At 47.7% G+C, this 16,754-nt stretch overlaps 3 protein-coding genes across 4 annotated transcripts; 2 read left to right on the forward strand and 1 right to left on the reverse strand.

Annotated features, from left to right (window-relative positions):
• The first annotated feature begins 258 nt into the window (after window positions 1–258).
• On the forward strand, window positions 259–2,579 carry LOC123074730 (uncharacterized). The gene is made up of 3 exons (XM_044497493.1): window positions 259–625; window positions 779–1,938; window positions 2,026–2,579. Exons 1-3 carry the CDS (start codon window positions 292–294, stop codon window positions 2,425–2,427), a joined length of 1,896 nt encoding a protein of 631 aa, XP_044353428.1. The 5' UTR covers window positions 259–291; the 3' UTR covers window positions 2,428–2,579.
• A 2,724-nt stretch (window positions 2,580–5,303) lies between these two features.
• LOC123074731 (uncharacterized) lies at window positions 5,304–5,896 on the forward strand. The gene has a single exon (XM_044497494.1). It carries the CDS (start codon window positions 5,402–5,404, stop codon window positions 5,717–5,719), a length of 318 nt encoding a protein of 105 aa, XP_044353429.1. The 5' UTR covers window positions 5,304–5,401; the 3' UTR covers window positions 5,720–5,896.
• Window positions 5,897–7,626: 1,730 nt separating this feature from the next.
• LOC123079114 (serine/threonine protein kinase OSK1) lies at window positions 7,627–12,821 on the reverse strand. 2 transcript variants are annotated; one of them, XR_006437858.1, is made up of 11 exons: window positions 12,655–12,799; window positions 11,983–12,164; window positions 10,994–11,178; window positions 10,559–10,741; window positions 10,323–10,454; window positions 10,047–10,232; window positions 9,531–9,620; window positions 9,362–9,445; window positions 9,120–9,288; window positions 8,813–9,037; window positions 7,627–8,189 (listed from the first exon to the last, which is right to left on the reverse strand). XR_006437858.1 is itself a non-coding variant. In XM_044501791.1 (11 exons), exons 2-11 carry the CDS (start codon window positions 12,155–12,157, stop codon window positions 8,076–8,078), a joined length of 1,512 nt encoding a protein of 503 aa, XP_044357726.1. In that variant the 5' UTR covers window positions 12,158–12,164; window positions 12,655–12,821; the 3' UTR covers window positions 7,627–8,075. The 2 variants fall into 2 exon arrangements, 1 of the variants encoding a protein (XP_044357726.1); XM_044501791.1 differs by having other exon boundaries at window positions 9,120–9,257; window positions 12,655–12,821.
• Window positions 12,822–16,754: the final 3,933 nt, after the last annotated feature.

The following is a 16,754-nucleotide window of genomic DNA, read 5'->3' on the forward strand; positions in this document are numbered from 1 at the left end:
TTTCTTGTGATCGGAGGGCACTCAACCCATGCTTCATGTTCCCATCTAACACGGCTGGGCACCTTGCTTACAGAATACAGATGCCCGAGTCGAGTCCAACACAGCAAATGTCCACTAACAATTCTACAGGAAGGGGCACACAGATCATTTGCTGTATACAGCGTACACGGATCATCTCCTGTCAAATGGAACCAGCCTCAGTAGTCTGGCTCTATATATACAGCGTAACTGTATGGTCAGAATCCATTCACGGATCATCTTCGACCTTCATTTTGTTCGACATCGTCTATCATGCCTCTTCTTGTCGCGCTGCCCGTGCCCATTTCTGTTGGTGCTGCTGCTAGCACTGTCTGTAGTGCCACCAGTACCACATCCCCTACAGGCAATGCTGATGGCCTCCTGTTCGATGATCTTGTGCTCGGTGACGGCGACGGAAGCAAGAATGAGACGGGCGACGACCCCGCGGTGAAGTTGGAGTGGCTCAGGTCACAGATCATCGGCGCCGAAGCAGAGTTCTCGTCGCCGTTCGGGACTCGCCGCATCACGTACGCCGACCACACGGCGTCCGGCCGCTGCCTGCTCTTCGTCGAGGAGTTCGTGCAGCGGAACGTTCTCCCGTATTACGGTGCGCGCCATTAACTGTTTTTCCGCTTACTCTTTTTTATAGTAACTTGTTTTTTTAACTGATTGTAGTACTAGTACAAGTTACGCTTTGCCCGAACTAATGAAAATTTTGGAATTATCAGTGATGTGTAAGTCTGTGTCCATGACGGTGTAGGCAACACGCACACGGTGGACAGCTACGTGGGCATGCACACGAGCAGGCTGGCCGGGGAGGCGGCGCGGTACGTGAAGCGCAGCCTGGGAGGCGGCCCACAGGACGTGCTGCTCTTCTGCGGCACGGGCTGCACCGCCGCCATCAAGCGCCTCCAGGAGGTGACCGGCATGGCCGTCCCTCCCACGCTGCGCTCCAGGGTGCTGGAGGTCCTGCCGCCGTCCGACCGGTGGGTGGTGTTCGTCGGGCCGTACGAGCACCACTCCAACCTGCTCTCGTGGCGGGAGAGCCTCGCGGAGGTGGTGGAGATCAGGCTGCGGCAGGACGACGGCCTCGTCGACATGGCGGCCCTGGAGGCGGCGCTGGCGGCGCCCGGGCGCGCGGGGCGGCCCATGCTGGGCTCTTTCTCGGCGTGCAGCAACGTCACCGGGCTGCGCACCGACACGCGGGCCGTGGCGCGCCTGCTGCATCGGCACGGCGCCTTCGCCTGCTTCGACTTTGCATGCAGCGCGCCCTGCGTCGACATCGACATGAGGTCCGGGGAGCCGGACGGCTACGACGCCGTCTTCCTGAGCTCGCACAAGTTCCTTGGCGGGCCCGGCAGCCCGGGCGTCCTCGCGATGGCGTCGCGGCTCTACCGCCTCCGCCGCACCGCGCCGTCCACCAGCGGCGGGGGCACCGTGCTCTACGTCAGCGGCTTCGACCACGGAGACACGGTGTACTGCGAGGACACGGAGGAGCGCGAGGACGCGGGAACGCCGGCCATCATACAGAAGGTCCGAGCGGCGCTGGCGTTCAAGGTGAAGGAGTGGGTCGGGGCGGAATGCATCGAGGAGGGGGAGCAGCGCATGCTCGCCCTCGCCCTCCGCCGGATCCGGACGGCTGCCAACCCCAACCTGCGCCTGCTGCTCGGCGGCGACCCCGGCAGCACCGCAGACCGGCTCCCGGTGCTCTCTTTCGTCGTGTATCCTCCGGTCGCCGACGAGAACAAGGAGGTGGGGGCGGCGAGGCCGCAGTTGCACTGCCGGTTCGTGACGAAGCTACTGAACGACCTGTTCGGCGTGCAGGCTCGCGGGGGCTGCGCCTGCGCAGGGCCGTACGGCCACCGGCTGCTCGGCATCACCCCGGCGCGAGCCAAAGCCATCAAATCCGCCGTCGAGATGGTAACCGAAACTAAACAGTTTCCAACTTCATCATCCTCTGCACTCACTATTTGTGTATGATGGATTCTGACCGATCGATCCATGCAGGGCTATCACGGTGTGCGGCCAGGGTGGACGCGTGTCAGCCTGGCGTACTACACGTCGGCGCGCGAGGCGGAGTTCGTGCTGGAGGCCATAGAATTCGTCGCCAGTTTCGGCCACCGGTTTCTGCCGCTCTACACCTTCGACTGGAAATCCGGGGACTGGCTGTACAACCGCAGCTGCGGCTGCGTCCGTTCAGACAACGGGCCGGTCGCGAATACTACCACAACTGGTGCTGTTGCTCTTGAGTCGCATGCTGGAGAAGTCAAAGCAAAGCACGATTACCAGAGCTACATGGCGTTTGCACGGAAGCTGGCTGAGTCCCTGCTCGACGCTGGCCTGGATGACACTCCGGCTAGGGGCATTCCTAAGGCCATTGACCCACAGTTGGTTTACTTTATGACGTGACTCGAGTCGCTGAAGAGTTCGCCCCTTGCTCTTTTGGGTTTTTTTCCCTGTAAAAGAAGATGCAGAAGTAGAATATATATTTGTTCCGAGTAAAGTCAAAAAATTTGTTTGGCGAGCACACATGGAGTGATTCCAGGAAAGTGTATATTGAATAATCGACATATTAGGGTGTGTTTGGTAGGGTGCATGAGGGCAAAAGTTCCCAATCCGACCCACTTTTACTTGTTTCGTAGGGTGCATGGCTCACCTGAGCTATGCCCATCTGATGCATAAAAGGGCCCTCAGCCATGTCCAGGGTACATGGAGGCAGTCATGCTGGCCCTGACCCTCGTCCCCACCCACCAGACCACGTCTAGATATGTTTAAATTTTCAAAAAATGTTCATAATTTTAAATTTATTTAAATTTTTTAAAAATATTCAGAATATAAAAAAATCAAATTTTCAAAAAAATAAAATTTCAAAAAATGTACAGGATTTCAAATTTTGTTTTAATTTTTATAATATATTCAAAATTTTCATAAAATTTAGAATTTCAAATATGTTCAATTTTTAAAAAAATGTTTAGAATTTCATTTTTTTCAAAAAAAAATATCAGCATGTCTAAACACATGCAGGCTACCAAACAAAGTCTCAGCTCAGTATGTCTCAGCGCATACATCACTGCCAAACAAGGGTAACTGCATGGACTCAACATGTCTACACTTAGCATGGATGAGAGAAGAACAACTAGGCTAGGTCCATACATGCTACCAAACACACCCTTAAGGTCAGTCCCGAGTGCCCTTTGTGTCCAGAGGGGCCTGAAGATATCAGGCATTTAGTATTCACTTGCGCAAGAGCTCGCAAAGTCTGAGAGTCATTGGGTCTGAATGAAGCAGTGGATACAACCCTAAAAAGTGATCGGTCGGGATCTGTGGTAATGGAGGAGACCTTGCGACTCCCGCAAAGAAAATCACTGGTACTTGGACAGTTGGGTTTACAGGAAACGGTTGCGGTAGCTGCGTGGTATATTTGATGGGAACGTCAGGAAGCCGTGAAAGGTGAGTCGATTAAGCAGACCGCTAGTTCAGCTTTTCCTATTCAAGCGATCACAGTTAACCATGCTCCGAAGCAGAATGTTTTGGTCTCGGAAAAGACATGGCAAAAACCACAGCCGGGGTCATACAAGTTGAATACTGGTGCGTGTTTCTTCAAGGATGGTACGGGTGCAGTAGCGGCGATCTTACTTAACTGCCGTGGGAAAGCGGTTGCGGGAGTTTCTGAAACGTTTGATCGTGCATACAATGCACATGCCGTTGTAACACTAGGCTCCAAATGATCTCCGATATGGGATGTTCAAAAGTTAAAGTGGAATCCGATTGTTTGGAACTGATGGATGCATGCAATGGAAAGATGGATATTTCGAGGACCTAACTCAGCGTTACTTGCTGATTTGCTTTCACTTGGCTCATGGTATTACATCAATCTCTTTCAATCACTGTCCCAAGGAAGCAGACAGGCTGGCACACTTTCTGGCTAGGACTTGTTTTGATTCTAGGACTAGCTATGTTTGGGTGGATGTTACTCCTGATTTCTTATTATCTCTTGTACTTCTTGATGTAACATTGCCACGTTATAAATAAAAGTGCCAGCAGGCTTTCCTTCAAAAAAAGAATGATGATGAACCTTTTTTAGATAAGAAGGTTAATAGTATATTAGAAAGATGTTTTTTTATATTAGAACAAAGATGAACTATATCCAGAAACATAAGGCTCGTTATGAGAACTTTCCTCCTCCTCAAATCGTAGAGAGACGAATTTTTGGGCTCGCCGTGCAGCCACTACTCCACTAGTAGGTCATCGACCTCCTCCTCCACTGTCTTCGCCGGTGTGGGAGTGCAGGATGTAGTTCTAGTTTCCCACTGCTTTGGGGCTTTTAGTAGGGCTACATGGGAGGGCAGGAGGCTCCGATCTATTAGATGGAATTCTAGTCTCCCCTACTTTGGAGCTTTTAGTAGGGCTGCGTGGGAGGACGGGAGGCTCCGATCTATTGGATGGAATTCTAGTATCCCTTACTTTGGAGCTTTTAGTAGGGCTACGTGTTCGTGCCAATCTAATGAATAAAGTTTCATCGAGCCTCCCATCTCGATGACGTAGGCTGGGGTGACTTCGATGGCTCGTTGGCGTAGATTGCGACCGATCTCTCTGGGTGACGTTAGGATTCGTCGGTGTGGCGGCGGCTTCCCTCTGTGGGTCCTTCGGCCTCCTCTCCGTCAATTCGGTGCATCCTTCGATGTCAACGTGATGCCTATGAGATCTAGAGGTTCGGATGGTGGATCTGTTGGTATTCTGACGACGGCTTCAACGGTTTTTTCTCTAGGATGATGGTTCGTTAGTGGCTTTGGTGACTTCCATCCGTGATCAACAACAACTGGCCGACTCGAACAATTGGACAGGAAGCAGCAGCAACAGGTCGTTGGTCCGTTCGAAACTAAGAAGACGATCATCCTCAGAGACCTCAATGTTTTTTTTTCTGAGTTGGACCTCAATATATTTTCCTTATTTTGAAGAGAGTTTGTACGGATGATTTGCTCGATGGATCATCCAAGTCACCAGAAACAAAAAAGTACTCCCTTCATCCCATAATATAAGAGCAGTTTTTACATTAGTGTAGTGTTAAAAACGCTCTTATATTATGGAACGGAGGTAGTAACTTGTTTATTTTTTGGAGAATTCACAGTTTTATTTTCCTTTTATTTTCTTGAAAGGAGAATTCACAGCTAAATCAAGTTGTAGCCAGCCAATCGTTGGGCATGCCGGCCCAACGTCTGAAGGCTGGAAGAGAAAAGGCGCCAACTTCATTTTCCCGTCAAAGAGAAAGGAGAGGCCCACCGTCCGTATCGCGATCTGGAGTCCAAATATTCAGACTCCCCTCTGACTGATACGGTGATACCCAATCGTCCCAGAGACCCAGACCGTCTCTGTTTCTCACCTCATGGCCAGATCTGCGGCGCTGCTGCTGCTGCTTCTCGCTCTTCTCCTGGCGTGCTCGGGGGCCGCGACGGCAGCCGCCGCGGCGGGCAGAATCAAGAGCAAGGCTGCTGCTCGGTCAGCGAGGGCGGAGGCGGAGGCGGGGTGCCGGGATCTGGCGACGCGCGGCAAGTGTGTGGCGAGCGGCGGCGGGGGCAGGTGCCGGTGGTGCCGCAGCGACGCGCTCGACGACATGTGCTTCGGCGCAGCGGAGGCGTGGCGGCTCCCGAAGCAGGTCTTCTCCTGCGACCAGCCCGCCGGCGCCGCGCACGCCAGGAGATAGCGCCGGCGCCGCTGCTCTGCTTTCGACGCCTTCCCCTGGTTGGGAGGGGTCGTTGTATTCTACTCGCTGGATGTGGGATTTACCGAGTGTTCGGTGTTCGTGCGTTGTACTGTCGTGTTACTCATGTATACGTACTTGATTTTATCGAAACGGGGCTGATCGCGGCCGAATTTATTAGCTTCCATTTGTTATCAGGATCACTTGCCTTCTATCTTCACTCGTTTCGATCGAATGTTTTTTAGATCATCCATTTTCTTGCGTCGAGGTTTCTTTTCCGAATCAGCACAGCACCTTCGCAAATTGACATTCTCAGCCAACGCAAAGGACCCAGATATAAATCTTACGTCACCCGCATGGCAATTTCTCTGGTAATTTCTTTTACTACATGGCAATTTTTCACTTTTTTTTTGCGGGGGCAATTTTTCACTTTAAAACATACATATCCTTGTACACAAGCATGGACATTTCATCTATTTTCGCATCACAAGTCTGGTCACTTGATTTTTAGTGTTCAAAATCTAGGGGCGGATTTGTAACATTTCCTGAAAACAACAGTAACGGCGCAACGCAATGCCGGGGATATTTACAAAAAGGAAAAAAAGACAGTTCAATTATTTTTTTAGAATAAGTTCCGATTTATTCATCAACTATCAAGGTAGTGTAAAGAACACCAGAAGTAAAAAATACATCTAGGTTTATAGACCACCTACCAACGACTAATAGCACTAGAGCAAGCCGAAGGCGCACCGTTGTCTTCGTCCCTTCTCATCAGAGCCGAGCAAATCTTATTGTAGTAGACAGTCAGAAAATCGTCGTACAAGGCCACATAGGACCCAGCGCACGAGAACAACAACTGTCATCAATGAAGAGAAGCGTAGATCGGAAGGATCCAACTTGTAGACCCACGAACACAAACGAACGATAACAAGATCCACCATGGATCCACCGAAGACAAAGGCCGACCGAATCCCGCGAGATTCGCTGGAGACAAACCTCCGCACACCCTCCGACGATATTAGAAACACCACCGAGACAGGGGTAAGGCGGGGAGAACCTTATCTTCAGAGAACCGCACCGTCTTATCTCTCTAAGCTGGACACAAACCATAACAAAACTCAAAAGAACATGAAAAAACGGAGCCCTCCGGTCCATTCACCACGCCTCCATGACCCTAAAACCATGAGACGAGGTAGACCGGCGACAGCACCGGCGAAAGGCACAAGAAACTCTAGCCAAAGGATCCTCTTTCTTCCCATGAAGGAAAGAAACGAATGCACACCGTTCAAATTAACAAGCCTTTAATAGCTTGCTTGATGATGACCGGTGCGTGGATTTGAAGCAAGAACAGGCGAATGGATAGTATCTGCATGGGGCGTTTTCTCCTGCTACTAACATAGTGCCGTCGCGGTTGCGTAGAAGAAGTGCCCTCCTAGGTGGTGTCCAAAGCTGAGCATGCTTCCATTTGCAGGAACAAATTGAATGTTTTTAAATTGCTGAGGTTGGTCATAGTGGAGAGTAACTTATACTAGTGTTATTCATACGACACTAGTCTAAATTACTATTTCCATAGCGCAAAGTAACATAATACTAGTGTCATAGATGACTTCATTTATTAGCTTATAGACTTATTTTATCACAAATTACTAGTAGTAACTTAACACATGACAAGACAATTTTGCTTATGGTAAGTATTTAATGAGGAAAGATGTGCTGCCGGAAATGTACGGCCAGCTATCGCTAGGCAGCGACAGTCCATGCCTCCTTCCATGGTAGTTGCCGCATCGTTCTCAGCCAATGGCACAGCTGTACTGATTGACCACGCTAAACCGAACGATTATTATGGAAGATTCTCAACGGACGTGCCATGCTGCTTTGCAATCAATCAATGGACGCATCAGAAGAGATCAGACACCTCGAATTAGTATATATAAACAACAAAATTGATACACGATTGTCTGTGGCCCGTCAGCAGCTCAGCTTTCATTAACCGTTGCAATTTGAAGAAATTATTCGTGTACGTGGTCTGGTCTGGAGACCCAGACAGTAAAAATAACATGCAAGTAAAACAGCAGCAGAGTAGTATGTCCCAAGGGGCCAAAATAGGATTAATCAATAATACTTCTATATCCTAGTGCCTTTGGCGGCAGCTGGAAATAACCTGATGGCACTGGTTTCTTGCTTGCTTCACTTGCCCGTCCCCGCCCCTTCCAGGTCTAAATTCAGCATATAGGCGCCGAAATAAGCACACAACAGCTCCGCATGTCTACATACTCCGCAACTTTGATCCGCTGGAGAAAGCTTGCTATTTACATCTCTTTAGAGTGATACAACATACATTCCTCGGGCACATCTGGTATCAAAGGACTCTCAGCTGAGCTAGAAAGGCAGCACATAGATCAAGAAAGAGGAGGTGCGGCCCGCTCGCCCTTTGCAAATCCAGAAGGTATTTCTCATCTCTTGTTTTGTAAAGCTGCAATATCAAAAATACAGAGACAACTAAGAAGAATGCAACACAGATAATGAGAACATATGGTTTCAAGTGCGTAAATGAGGAGCAAATATTATTCCAATCGTATAGGTTTATGAATTATGTAAAGTTGTTGCCGAGTGGAGGCACATCGGGATCACCATCAAGTGCACAACTGAAGTAAAAAAGGTGACGCGAATAATGGGAGTTGAATTTCAGTTTTCACATGATAGTGACTGCAATAGACATCAAGTCGAGGCATGCAAGCATTAGGTGTATGGCAACAGGGGTGTGTGTATACAATGGAAATAAGATTCCAATTTTAAGAGGTTCCTCAACCTATTACGCGGATTTCAAAGTAAAAGACATGCAGGGATATGTGAAGAGTTATCAGCTTGTGTATAAACTTCCTCGTAAAAATATCATGTATAGACGAGCGTGCATGGAAATGCAAGGGACTGCTAGTGAACAATTTGGAGTGCCATACTTATCGAGTGACTAAAAGGTCAAGGTCTGCTACACTGTTTAACCATCAGGTGAAAGACACGCATAAGTACTCATGCATCACACTGCTGTATTTGCATCAGGACTTCTCATTGGATGCATACAGATGGTTTGCAATTTACCTGAAGTTCGAACTTAATTAAATTTAACTTGTCACCCAGGTCATCGGTTTCAATAGGCTCTGCACTGAAGTTATAATTGGTATGACTCATATTCTCCTGACCGGGAAAGCCAGGAGGACTCCATCTACATTTCATGTTATAGTGTCCAATTTTTTTCCAGTATACATTCAGTTCTTGCAGAGCCTTCAGCACTTCAGTCATAACTTCTCTTGGATGTGCTCGAGACTGTCAAAATGAATCCAAAGATGTTAATTGAAATATATAAGAGCTTAAGAAAAGCACCAGAACAAAGCTAAACATAGGTTACCTGAAGCCCAAGAGCCCATTTCCTATCAGCTGGAAAATGTGGTCTCAAGCCAACTGGAGATTCCATGTATGGTTGTTGCCGATTTCCATGAGCTGGACTTTGTGTTTCACTTGGAGTAATGGGTGAGAATGAAGATTCCTTGATGCCAAAGTTATTATAAATCAATAATCTAACAGCACATGCAGCGGTCAGAAGATTAAAACAGAATCGGGGGAGGCAAACAAGTGAACACAGTAACTCACCATAGCTTCTTGATACCCAGCTCCAAGATAGCCAGTTGTTGTGCGACTCTTATTATCCAAAAATAAATAATATGCAACTGTTGCCTGCAGTGCGCAGATAAATTAGTCATGCTCGTTAATCTGCACATAACAGGCATATGCAGACAACAGAACGTAAAAAAAAAGTTACCTCATTTTGCAATCTATTATGAATTGATTCAACCAGCAGGTTTTTGTCAAATCCCAGACTGATAACTTTAACAAGAGATTCTTCATCAATCTACAAAATCATGAGAGAAACCAACACATTATTCAAGGACTTAAATGAAGAAATACTCTGTCAGCTCCCATCTGGACAGTCACACAGAAAACTGCAAGATTGACTCCAATACACATAAAAATTTAAGAAACCAGTGAGCACTCCCATGCATAGCTTCACGAAATGGCACAAGGCAGAAGGGTAATGTACAGACCCCAGAAAAAAACTTTAAAATATATCATTATAAATCATGAAGAGAAATGATGGGCACATTTTTAACCACATATAAACTTAACCACCAAGTTTATATGCCTTATTAGGAGATATCAACAATATAAAAATATCTTTATGGGCGGAATATTTGGCATAACTAACACACAGAGAAACACCATTATATCGTAGTTCAACTGATTTTCATAAAGGAAGCGGTGCAGAGGGCTATTATACCTTTTTAACTTGTTGCGCAGTATCTGGTGGAGGCACGGCTAAATATCGTGGGAGTTGAGCTTCAAACCATGGATGCTCGCGTATTTCACGAATGGTTATCCTTTTCATAGGATCAACAACTAGCATCCTTGGAATCAAATCCCTTGCTGGGCCTGATAAATGGCTCGGAAGGGTATATATTCCACCCTGAAATGAAAAATGGAATACATTATTTATATCACTAGAAGCAGGTACAGATGCACCATTCAAATGCAGACAACACATATATTTGCTAACCTTTATTTTCTTAAAAAGGTTGGGTATGTTCTCATCATCAAATGGAAGAGTACCACATAGAAGTGCATAAAGAATAACACCGCAGCTCCATACATCAACTTCAGGCCCAGCGTACAGTTTTCCAGATATAACCTAGATAACAGAAAGTATATTATACAGTGAAACCAAAGAGTCTGGGAACAAAGCTACAATGATGCCATATCCTTTCTGTCTGAAATTAGTTCAAGGATAATTACCTCCGGAGCTGCATAATTTGGGCTACCACAACTTGTCTTAAGAAAGTGGCCGTCACGCATAACATTACTTAAGCCAAAATCCGCAATCTTAACATCACAATTATTGTCCAAAAGAAGGTTCTCCGGCTTTAGATCGCGGTGCACCACCATGTTCCTGTGGCAATATTGAACACCAGATATGATCTGTACAAAGACAGAAAACAAAGTAACCCGTCACATTAAGGGTCTGAGTGGAATGATAAACATCATTACTGTGTCTGAACTCTGCAATTTCCGAGCAAACTATATTTCACATGCCATTGCTGATACATCATCAAAATAAGTGGCAAACAAGAACAGAAAAAAAAAGCTTAATCCAAACTTTAGAGTTTAGAAACTAGGACGCTGAGTAGAATCTTCAGAATAAAGGGTTGAAGACAATAAAGGAGAGATTACCTGTTGAAAGAAACGGCGGGCCTCTTCCTCCTGTAGCCTACCTTTCTCAACAATGTAGTCAAATAATTCACCAGACTTAACATACTCCATGACCACATAAATATCAGCTGGTGCCTCTATCACTTCATAAAGGCGGATGATATGCGGGTGCATGAATAATCTTAATATCTTGATCTCTCTTTTCACTGCAAGAGAACAATGCAAAAAAAATTAAAAATAACTGGAGTGCTTCATTTTAGACCAAACAACTATATAAGATACTCCCTCTGTCTCAAAATGTAAGACCAGAGCATTTGTTGTGCTTGGCACTTGAGCAGTGAATACTTTCTTAAACAGTTCCTATACAACATTAGTAATCAAGAGTGGTGCTGCATTCACATGGCTGATGTGCTTGCTCATGTCAATCACAATTTCCTACATCATGCAAAGATAGAAAAACAGGAGCACTCCATTTATGAGAATGGTAATTACTACAACGGCTGAATCACAGAGAGTATATGTTAGACTACCCACGGTGGGAGTAACATAGGTAGTAACATCACACATATCTAGATAAAATAGATGATGTGGCAAGCAATAAATGAAGAAAGAGAGGCATGTAGTAACATAGCTAGTTACTACTAATATGAGTAACATCACACATGTCAAGGCAAGATGAGTCTATAGCATAATAAATGAAGTATTGCATGTTACCACACATATGTTACTCCCCACTATAGAGGTGGTAACATAGAGTAGTAACATGAGCATGTTACTACTCTATGTTACTGCCCATTGTGGCTAGTCTTATTAATAGAAGAATAGTAGCATGTCAACTTTCCATTTATGAGCGGTAATTACTACAACAGCAGAATACTAGTTTAGCACATTACCCAATAAACGAACATCCCACAAAGAAACTAATTAGTATGTGTTATATGTTGGTATATGTACATAATAGGAAACTCTACTCACTGAATGAGCTCAATAGATCAAGCCAAATTACCAACCTTTCTCTTCCATCTCCATGTTTTTGATTTTCCGGCGGTTAAGGATCTTGACGGCCACCTTGTGGCCAGTTTTTATATGCTCAGCAATCTTGACCTTCCCGAAGGAACCAATCCCCAGGGTCTTCCCAATACGGTAATTCTTCAAAGGGTTGCCATCTTTGCCGCCCGCCTCCATCTTCCACCTTAATCGCAATCACACCAAACCACACTTCAGGAAACGAAGACTGGGAAATCACTACTAGTACGAAATTTCACACGGAAACGACGGGCGGGCATGAATAAAGCACGCTGGCTGTTCCAATTAAGCAGGACAGATCCAGCTGGTCCGTGTGTTTAATTGCAACTCCAAGCCTACGACGGCTGGGGATAGAAGGCAGGCAGAAATGCTTAATTCCGAGATGAGAAGGGCCATTTCACCCAGAACAGAGCTCCAGCTCTTCCTAACCCAATTCAACCTGAGACCCACAGCATCGGCGGAAAACTAGCAGGCCATGCTAAGCTCGGGAGCTCACGGATCTGCAGGCTAGGTAGCGAGCGAATCCCGCTCACTCGTGGAGCGATGAAACAAAAACTCACGGTCCACCTCAAAACCAAAGCACCTCGCGGAATTCTCGAGCGGGGAGGGGCGCGGGAGGCGGCGAGAGGGAAAGGCGGCGAGGCAGGATCCCCTACCTGGCCGCCGGCGAGGCTCCCCGGGGAGAGGCGTAGCGGCGGCGGCGCGGAGATGCGGAGGGCAGACGGAGAGAGAGAGGAGGGGGTGGAGAGACTGGGAGCGATGCGTCGCTCACGGGACCGGGGGAAAGGGGGAGGGAGGGGGAGGAGAGATTCGATTCCCGCAACACCGAGGGGCCCACGGCGACGGCGACTGCGGGTGGGACCGCGCGCGCCCGTGGCGCGCGCGGGTTCGTGCGGCTCGCTGGTGTGGTGGGGGGCCAATCAGACAACGGGCAGAGGGCGTGGGACGGGGAGGATTCCATCGCGATCTGTCGTTTTCCGCCGGGTGGATGCGACGGGAACGCGACGCGACGGTTCGTTCCCGGTGCGTTGGTGCTTGGTGAGCGCCACGGGTTCAACAGTGTCGGTACTCGCTTCACCTGCGATTAACGTCCGGGTTTTTTTTAGCGCGAGAGAATATCTGACACAGTAGAGACCAAATTATTACTCTATTTTTTAACACAGTACAGATGCAAGCGCTCATACATACGCGCATACACTCACGCCTATGAACGCTCACACGCACACCCTATCCCTATGAGCACCTTCGAAAGAAGGAGCCAACATATCATCTTGAGATTTACGAAGTCACCGTAGACGTCTCGTAAATTTAAGAAGTCAACATATCATCTTGAGATTTAACGTCCGGGAACGTCTACTCCCACTGAAAGCGCATCCCCGAAAATCCTGAAATAAATTAAGAAATAATGCGAGCACTAGGACTTGAACTTTGGTGGGTTGGGGATACCAAAGTCCCTCTAACCATCCAACCACAGGTTGGTTCGCGAGACCAAATTACTAGTACAATGAAAATTTGTGGTTGGATGGTCAGAGCATCTTCAACGGCAATCCGTAAATTTCCTCCCGCATCCGTCCGCAGACACGGATGTTGGAGACCGCCATCCAACTGTAGTCTGTGTATGTCCGCCGGCAAATTCAAATCCAAATCTACACTGATCCACACAATGCGTCGGATCACACCCGCGCTGGATCGCATCCCAGATCACAACCAAAAGGAGGCAAATATGCTTAGTTTTTACATGCCTGAATCCGAAAGAACATCAGTCCGCCAATCCGTGCATTTCTGTCCTGCCGGACCGGCCATCACAGCAATTTGTTCCCCGATCAAGGAGGTGTCGTTGCCGTGGCGTAGGCAGCCTCCGCCTCTGCCGCTTCCTCATCTTCCGTCGTCGCCAACTCATCTTTCTGTCGCTCCAACATTTGGTAGCGGACGGATTGCACGATAATACTAGCGTCGGCGTCCAAAGAGTCGATATTCCACGTCAACATCTTTGTGTCCTCCGCATTGGTGGCGATCTTCGCCCTCTTCTCCTCGAGTGTGACCTTCTTCTCCTCGAGCGTCACCTTCCTCTTTTCGATCATGGTCCTCCTCTCTTCGAGCTTGATCTTCTTCTCCGTCGCCGACCGCCTCGTCCGCCACGCCCATCGCCACCACCAATCCCACCCGCGGCCAGACGCTCTTCAACTTCTCCTCCTTTGCGACCTTCACTTTGACGCGGCGATTTTTCCGCGTCTCCGAGCTGATCCTCCGGGCGAGCGTGATGCTCGGATTCTCCGGCACCGCCGCCGGCTCCATCTCCGACAGGTTCTTCGACGGTTCCATGCGTCGACGGCAGAGGGAAGGAGAGGGTGGGAGAAAAGAGCGGGAATTGGGCAGAGAGCGACGGGGAGTGAAAGAAGAGAGTGGTGGATTTTGGCGCGAAAACGGTGCGTGATGCTTCAAAAGCGCGGGCTCGGCCTTCCTTTTGGGTGGGCCAGGGGGCGGAGAGCGATGTTTCGCGTGCCCGGACTCCCGCAAACCTCCCCCATGTTTGTCTCTGTTTTGCGGGAGAAATCACGTCCGGACGTGCTGGATGGTTTCCACGGTCCGGACAACGCGGTCCGAACAGTTGCGAGAGGTTTCCGGGTCGGCGTTGAAGATGCCCTTAGGAATATAGTTGTATCCCAGCTCAACAGAGTTTAAGTCTTAGACTTGACTTTGCTGCTCGTATTTTCTTGGATTTCTTTTCGACGATGTGCGTTCAGTAGGAGGAGACATTTCCATCGACTATGAAGGCATCTGTGTGGCGACTTCATCAATCTCAAGATGATGTATCGACTCAGTCTCTCAAAGGTATACGTAGGGGTAGGGTGTGCATGCGTGTGTTCATAGGAGTGAGTGAGTGTGTGTGTGTGTATGTATGACCGCCTGCGTCTGTACTATGTTAAAAAATAGAATGAAAACTTTGTGGAACCATGTTCAAAAGTTTTCGAAAATCCTTTGAAAAATACATTATATTAAGAGGGTGGTGTTCTTACCTCGCAAAAAAAGTGGGTGGCGTTCTTTTTTAGGGGAAAAACACCGCCCTCTTAAACAAACATACTCACATTTTTCTTTCCCCTAGGCGAATAGGGAAAGGCTTCTTCCCTTCGATCTCCATCGGCGAGCCCGTGGATTCGTCTCCCCTCCACCTGCCGCTCCGGCTGCCGGTGGTGGGGAGGGTATTCCTAGTGCCTCGGCTTAGATAGATAGGGTTTTGGTTTTCGCAAGGGCAACGCTTGGATGGATGGCGGCGGTTCTTCTTCGAGTCAGTCTTCCGGACTCCGATCCTCCTCAAGTTCATTCGTCGAGATGGATTAGACGGGCTCGGGCGTAGATTCCTGCCAGCTCCTCGGAGTGGCGAGGATAAGGTTTCTCGTCGTGCGTACGCAACGGCGAGATTTGGTGTCAGGTTCTTCAAATCGATTCAAGGATTCAATGGCGACAACTGCATCTCTCAAACGCTAGTCCTTTGGGGCATGTGCATGAATACTTCCCGACTATCATCAATAAGGTTAGGCCGGCTCCAGTATGTGAGCAGCAACAGTGGCGCATCAGTGGCTCGTTCTAGCGGCGGCAATGGTCGTTCGATTGTTGATGGACCTCGATGTAATTTTTATTATGTTTGGGGTGTTTTGTACTTCCGGTGAATCTTTATAATAGATCTGATACTTTTGCAAAAAAACAGCCCTCTTAAATGGTGATGTTCTATTATAGCATCTACAGCCGAACCCCCAACTCCGCCTCAAACGCCCGGGCGAACGGCCCGGGTACTAACCGATGACGGAAATTCGACCCAGACGGGCGCCTCAAAAGAGGCCTCAAACGTCTGATAACCCACAAGTATAAGGGATCAATTGTAGCCTTTCTCGAGAAGTTAGAGTGTCGAACCCAACGAGGAGCTAAAGGTAGAACAAATATTCCCTCAAGTTCTATCGACCACCGATACAACTCTACACACGCTTTACGTTTGCTTTACCTAGAGCAAGTATGAAACTAGAAGTATTTTGTAGGTGTAAAGGGATAGGTTTGCAAGATAATAAAGAACACGTAAATAAAATATAGGTGGTGTTTAGATAAAGAAACAATTAAGTTAGTTTTAGTAGAGAGCTTTTGTCACACAAGAAAGTTATTTGTCCCTAGGCAATCGATAACTAGACCGGTAATCACTATTGCAATTTTATATGAGGGAGATGCATAAGCTAAGATACTTTCTCTACTTGGATTATATGCACTTATGATTGAAACTCTAGCAAGCATCTGCAACTACTAAAGATCATTATGGTAAAACCCAACCATAGCATTAAATTTTCAAGTCCTCTTTACTCCCATACGCAAACAACCTACTTACTCGGGTATGTGCTTCTGTCACTCACGCCACCCACCATAAGCGAATCATGAACATATTGCAAACCCTACAGTGGGGATCCCTCACGCTTGCGCGACACGAAGAGCACCATAGGACAACACCAATAATAAAACATACAACTCAAACCAATCACGATCATCAATCAACCCATGGGACAAAATAGATCTACTCAAACATCATAGGATAGCCATACATCATTGGGAAATAATATATAGTGTTGAGCACCATGTGTAAGTAGAGATTACAGCGGGTAAAATAGAGGTTACACCGCAGCATAGAGGGGGAGAGAGTTGGTGATGACGGCGGCGAAGTTGTTGGTGTAGATCGTCGTCACGATGGTTGCCCCGGTGGCGTTCCGGCGCCACCAAG

The sequence above is a fragment of the Triticum aestivum genome, chromosome 3D (assembly GCF_018294505.1).
Source record: "Triticum aestivum cultivar Chinese Spring chromosome 3D, IWGSC CS RefSeq v2.1, whole genome shotgun sequence".
NCBI lineage: Eukaryota > Viridiplantae > Streptophyta > Magnoliopsida > Poales > Poaceae > Triticum > Triticum aestivum.

Bases quoted from the DNA above. Each gene is read 5' to 3' on its own strand.
- LOC123074730 (XM_044497493.1), top strand. From the start codon at position 292: ATGCCTCTTCTTGTCGCGCTGCCCGTGCCCATTTCTGTTGGTGCTGCT. The intron at 626-778 runs GTGCGCGCCATT...ATGACGGTGTAG, and splicing joins GAACGTTCTCCCGTATTACG to GCAACACGCACACGGTGGAC. The intron at 1,939-2,025 runs GTAACCGAAACT...CGATCCATGCAG, and splicing joins TCAAATCCGCCGTCGAGATG to GGCTATCACGGTGTGCGGCC.
- LOC123074731 (XM_044497494.1), top strand. From the start codon at position 5,402: ATGGCCAGATCTGCGGCGCTGCTGCTGCTGCTTCTCGCTCTTCTCCTG.
- LOC123079114 (XM_044501791.1), bottom strand. From the start codon at position 12,157: ATGGAGGCGGGCGGCAAAGATGGCAACCCTTTGAAGAATTACCGTATT. The intron at 11,179-11,982 runs GTTGGTAATTTG...GTTCTCTTGCAG, and splicing joins CATGGAGATGGAAGAGAAAG to TGAAAAGAGAGATCAAGATA. The intron at 9,038-9,119 runs GTAACCTATGTT...TCATTTTGACAG, and splicing joins AATGGGCTCTTGGGCTTCAG to TCTCGAGCACATCCAAGAGA.